At 45.1% G+C, this 6,438-nt stretch overlaps 1 protein-coding gene across 1 annotated transcript; it reads left to right on the top strand.

Moving 5' to 3' along the window:
- The first annotated feature begins 127 nt into the window (after positions 1-127).
- On the top strand, positions 128-4,992 carry LOC128707932 (protein argonaute-2-like). The gene is made up of 8 exons (XM_053802889.1): positions 128-155; positions 836-1,075; positions 1,121-1,723; positions 1,910-2,450; positions 2,528-2,633; positions 2,844-4,007; positions 4,084-4,835; positions 4,899-4,992. Exons 1-8 carry the CDS (start codon positions 128-130, stop codon positions 4,990-4,992), a joined length of 3,528 nt encoding a protein of 1,175 aa, XP_053658864.1.
- Positions 4,993-6,438: the final 1,446 nt, after the last annotated feature.

Here is a 6,438-nt window from a genome sequence, read left to right on the forward strand (position 1 = left end):
GTCGTACGCATTCCAATCAATTCATTTTTGGTGAACAGACGTACGTGTAATTACGCACCGCGCTCAAATTAACAATTATCACAATTATCCAAGTTTTTTATGTTAATAGTGAAGTGAAGCACTCGACATGGGTAAAAAGAAGCAGCAGAAAATAAGTAAGTGTATACCGCTAGTGGTTGTTCTAGAATGTAAAGAGCTGGAAAAATAAAGTGATTTGCGTTGCTTATATGGTGCATCGGGAAAGATTGCATCATCCCCATTTCGTACAATCCCATGTTCTGGATTGTACGAAAAGCGCAATGCATAAATCGTTTTTTACTGTTTTTTATTTTATTATTTCATCATAAACCTTTTTCTGATCTACTTATATGTACAATTGTTTGAAAAAGGATGAATTTTGTATTCAGTGCAAATTTCAGGCAGTGAAATGCATATGCTGCTTCAAAACTGGCAACAGTGCGCTTGCATGAGTCATGGTTACGCTTTTTCTTCCATTTCTGCATGTAAGATCGCATATAGCTACGTACGGATAGAGCTATTTTCAAAGGGGCTTAAAGCGAATACTATGTTTACTTCTGAAGCGATATGTGACTGTCTAGAATTTTGTACGACCTTGTGAATAAACTTCGGAAACTCATTACAAATGTACTGGTATGAAAAATATTGACTGCAAGAGAAATTTTCGAAATGGTTTTTCAAGCAGCCCTCAACTCATCAAACTTATCACAATACGTTGGCAATCTCCTGTAATTAAATACATTGTTATGGTGCACTGTTTATTATTTATATATCAAGATGTATAACCCAAAACAAAAACATCTTTTCCTCTGCATAGTACTTGGAGCCATCGGTCAGCCACAGGAACAATCGGCGGCTCAAAATGAGCAGCAGCAACAACCGCATAGCTCGCAACAGCAGCAAAGAGCTCAACAAGTAGCTCAGCAGCAACATCCGCAAGGTTCACAACAACAGCAAGGACCTCAGCAACATCCGCAAGGTTCACAGCAGCATCAAGCAGCTCACCAACATCCGCAAGGTTCGCAACAACAGCAAGGACCTCAGCAACGTCAGCAAGGTGCGAAGCAACAAAAAGGGCCACGGCAGCAGCAACATCCGCAAGGTTCGCAACAACAGCAAGGACCTCAGCAACATCCGCAAGGTTCACAGCAGCAAAAAGAACCTCAGCAACATCCGCAAGGTTCGCAACAACAGCAAGGACCTCAGCAACATCAGCAAGGTGCGAAGCAACAAAAAGGGCCACGGCAGCAGCAACATCCGCAAGGTTCGCAACAACAGCAAGGACCTCAGCAACATCCGCAAGGTTCACAGCAGCAAAAAGAACCTCAGCAACATCCGCAAGGTTCGCAACAACAGCAAGGACCTCAGCAACATCAGCAAGGTGCGAAGCAAAAAAAATGGCCACAGCAGCAGCAACATCCGCAAGGTTCACAGCAGCAAACAGGACCTCAGCATCATCCGCAAGGTTCACAGCAGCAAAAAGAACCTCAGCAACATCCGCAAGGTTCGCAACAACAGCAAGGACCTCAGCAACATCAGCAAGGTGCGAAGCAACAAAAATGGCCACAACAGCAGCAACATCCGCAAGGTTCACAGCAGCAAACAGGACCTCAGCATCATCCGCAAGGTTCACAGCAGCAAAAAGAACCTCAGCAACATCCGCAAGGTTCGCAACAACAGCAAGGACCTCAGCAACATCAGCAAGGTGCGAAGCAACAAAAATGGCCACAGCAGCAGCAACATCCGCAAGGTTCACAGCAGCAAACAGGACCTCAGCAACATCCGCAGGGTGCTAAGCCACAAAAACAAAAACATCAAGATCCTCAAAGTCGCCAAGCGCAAGAAAATGTTTGGTCGCAGCAGACAAAACATCCAGCACCAACTGTACCAGAACAGACCCAGTTCCAAAAATCAGACGATAAAAAACCTTCTATTGCTGGTGGTAGTGCGCCCCACCGTGACGCATCTGTCTCCTCTTTGAAATCCAGCGGTTCCGGTGATGGAACCCTTCAGCCCATCGAGGAAAACTTGACCCAAATGCGCATCTCGAAAGAAAAGATTCGCCGAACAGACTTGCGACCGGTATTGGTGCGCAGAGGAGCACAAGGTACTCGCGGTAAAAAGGTTACGGTAGAGGCCAATTTCTTCCGGCTGCTGCTCGACAAGCTGAAGGGTGTGGCGTACCACTATGATGTGGCGATCGAACCAGATCGGCCGAAAAAGTTCCTCCGTGCGGTGTTCGCCCAGTTCTGTCGAGAAAACTATCCCGGCGTATTGATGGCGTATGACGGACAGAAGAGTGCCTACACGACCCGCAAGATAACCGAGAAGAAGGCCAAGCTAATGTACCAACCGGACGATGGTGGCAGAGCGAAAGAGTACACCGTGCAGGTGAAGGAGGCCGCCCAGCTCGATCTGGCTGTGCTTAAAACGTAAGGCAGATTCGTTTGGTTTCGATTTTGAATATGAATGAATAATCGATTTTCTTTTCTTTCGTTCCCTACCACAGGTATATGAATTCCAATGATGCCTCGTTTGCCAAACCGATGAGCGCTATCCAGTGTCTGGATGTGGTGTTGCGTTGCGCCTATGAGACAAATCCCAACTTTGTAAGGGTAAGTGAAAAAAATGCATTAAGGATAATAATATCAAGGCACATATATGTTAATCAGTATCCATTAACTGTAAAATAAAAGAATCATAGAAAAAAACAAGTGCGATATTTACCTCCAGTTAGAGTGTCAGTGGCACTTATTGAATTTAATCCCAAACCCTATGGTCATTGAACGCTCATGAACGTTAATTGCTCTTAATTTCTTGCGCAGTTCAAAAGATGTGTGTACATGGTTCCACGCAACAGCATCGACATCGGTAAGGGGCATGAGCTTTGGTACGGTCTGTTCCAGTCGGCCGTGCTCGGTTCACGGCCATACATCAACTTGGACGTATCGCACAAAGCGTTCCCGTGCGCGGCCCCTGTGCTGAAAGTGATCCGCGACTTTAACCGTGGCAACCTGGATCAACTCAGCGGGTGGGTGGTGAACGATCTGCAATCCTTCCTGAAGGGTATGGATGTGATCTACAAAAATCCAACGGGCGTTACGAAACGTATGCGATGCAATGGATTGCGGGATCCTGCCAACCAGCAGATGTTCAAAATGGATGACGGAACGCGTCTCTCGGTGGCGGACTATTTCCTCAAACATCTGAAATACCGGCTGAATTATCCAAATCTTCCCGTCCTCCATGTGGGTAGTACCGTGCGTTCGATTTACGTACCGGCTGAGCTTTGCGATATACCAGGTGGACAGGCGTTGACGAAAAACCACCCGGAGGAATGTACGCGCGATATCATTCGGTACGCCGCAACCAACACGCAGACACGGAAGCAAAAGATTGTTGATCTTGCAACACAGATTCAGTACAACAAATGTCCGACATTGGTGGATTTTGGCATCGCAGTCGGCAACGAGTTTGAGAAGGTACCGGCCCGCATAATCGATGCCCCACCGATCGAGTACGCGAGAAACGAAAAGATCGCTCCGCGGTCTGGTGTCTGGCGGGCTGAGGGTAAGAACTTCCTGCAACCCAGCACGGAACTGAGCCGCAAGCCGCTGCGATGGCGTGTACTGAATCTCGATGGGTATACAAATGAGACCACGGTGAAGAAGTTTGGAGAAATGTTACAACAGCAGGCCATGCGGTGCAACGTACAGATGGAACCGTTCGATATGGGCAGTACGTACGTGTTGGTGCGCAACCCCAACAATGCTCTCCGTGACATCGGTACACTGCTAGAAGGCATCAAGAAGGATAATCCTACGATCACGATTGTAATACTACCGAGCCGTGGCGATGCGTACGCAAAGGTTAAACAGAAGGCAGAGCTAGCCAGCGAGCGTATCGGGTTGCTGACGCAGTGCATTAAGAGTATGACGGTAGCAAAGAAGGGTAACGACATGAGCACCCTCAACAACATAATGCTAAAGGTAAGCTACTAGTTCGCGACCTAATGGTGGTTCATGTATATTTTATGCATGCTATGTATTCCGTTTTGCTTTCCAGATAAACGCCAAAACGAATGGTGCAAATCACTGCGTTTCGCAGGTCGCCGTACCGCCGTTGGGGCGCGGAAAAGTTATGTACATCGGTGCGGACGTCACACATCCACTCAGCGACGATGTACCGAGTGTGGTTGGTGTGACAGCCCTGTACGATTTGATCGGTTTCCGGTACAATTGCAGCGTACGGCTGCAGGGTGCGCGTGATGAAATGATACGCGATCTGGAGAACATCGTACACCGGCAGCTGCTGCTGTACCAGCAGTACAATGGTGACCTGCCGGAGCGTATCATGTACTACCGCGACGGTGTGTCGGATGGGCAGTTTTCGGAAATTCTCACCATCGAATTACAGGCACTGCATGCGGCTATATCGCGCGCCAAACCCGGCTACAAACCTGCGGTGACATTCATTGTTGTGCAGAAGCGCCATCACACACGATTCTTCCCGCACGGTAACTGTCCGTCGGATGGCAAGAACTGCAATGTACCGCCCGGTACAGTCGTGGACAGCGAGATCACCTTGCCAGATCGGTACGAATTCTATCTCGTAAGCCACGCGGCTGTACAGGGCGTTGCCAAACCGACCAAGTACGTTGTGCTGTACGATGATTCAAATTGCTCTCCGGACCACCTGCAAGCGTTGACATACAATCTGTGTCATCTGTTTGCGCGTTGTAACCGGTCCGTTTCCTATCCTGCACCAACCTATTATGCCCATCTGGCGGCTTATCGGGGTCGAGTGTACATTAAGGAGTAAGTATACTTGCCAGGTGGGATTGTACTGAGCGTTGATTAATCTATTTTTATTCTTTTCAGTCGTCGTATCAATATGAACGATCTGGAAAAAGCTTATCGGGACATTCAAATTATTTCCTCCGTCACCGACAACAATCCCATGTTCTTCGTTTAAGACGATGTCTCACTACTGATTTAAATTTAATGCTATATTATAATTGATATACAGCAGCTCCTCGCTTTACGCTAATGTAAGGGACCGAACGCTTTAGCGTATATCGAATTACCTTAGAAAAATCGTTTATACTTCATGTGGAAGAGAAATGACATGTATAAGGGGTCACAGAAAATGTCGCAATAAAATTGCGTGGAGCTAAGAGGAATTCGCATGTTAATCATAATTTTGATAAAAATAACAAGTAAACTTTCCATTTGTTCTATTTTTTCATTGTGTATCCAAGATTCTAAAACTGCCGTTTGCAGAATTCCTTTGATTATCTTTTAGCTGTCATTTTTCCAAAACATCGGGTATTGCGAAATCACGTAGAGCGAGTATGGCGTAAAGCGGGGAGCTGCTGTAATTATAGGAATTTACATATATGTTTTTCATTTAGAATTTTCACTCCGTTAACACAATAGCGCATTTCATTACACTCTGTATTGTTTCCGTAATGGGCAAAATGATGTTGTGATAAAAGTGATTTTATATTAAACTTCATATGTTACTATATATAACCGTATAAACAGATCAGCAAAAAAAAAACAAAAAAATGTGTAAAAAAAACAAGTTGATCATTGATTAATTATATTGTTAGGCTTCGCTTCGCCTACGGAGCGTGTCTAATGCAGAAAACGAAAGGTATGGTTGTCTTGTCATTTGCGATTATCAGATATCCGAAGGACTCAGTAAGAATTACGGATCTTTTTGGTGGGTAAATAATTAAACGGCTCTGCAAAATGTCTGGGCGGAAAGAACCGCCAGAACCGCTAAGCGCAAAAAGCTCAATTTTGAATGTGTAATGTGGAGAAAAGTATTGGGTCCCTTAATACGACATATAAACGATGTTTTAGAGGAAAATCATGCGAAAGCGGAAGAGTTGTATGCACCCTGGAAGGGAATTACAGGGTTTCACAGTGGATATGATACTCCGAGCACAACACAATGAATTGCGCGAACGAATATGCCAATTCCGCAGAGCGTTTTACTTAGGCGGGCGGGTCCAAGAGTTCGACCCGCCACTGGTTGTTATGTATATAATACAAGGCAATACCATTTCGGGTGTAACATAGGCTGCACTAAGGAAGCAAACATTAATCATTTTTCATTCATTTTAATAATTGTAAAATAAGACGTTAAATGTTGGAACCCCTAACGGTTAATTACATGTGTGTGCAGATATTAAAAGCAATACCGTTAAATATTAAGCTGAACTAAACAAACAACTGAAGTAACAACGAAAGCTTAGGTGAATACACATGGTATTATTTACTTCGTCAATCTTTTACATTGAATCGTTGGAGCATATGTAGGACACAGCGGTGTATGTTTTGATGTTTCTCATATAAAAATATCCTGCTAAAAGTGTGACCCCGTTTTTCTTCCTAGATATCTTAAGCGTAA

The sequence above is a fragment of the Anopheles marshallii genome, chromosome 2, assembly GCF_943734725.1.
Source record: "Anopheles marshallii chromosome 2, idAnoMarsDA_429_01, whole genome shotgun sequence".
In the NCBI taxonomy this organism is placed as follows: Eukaryota; Metazoa; Arthropoda; class Insecta; order Diptera; family Culicidae; genus Anopheles; species Anopheles marshallii.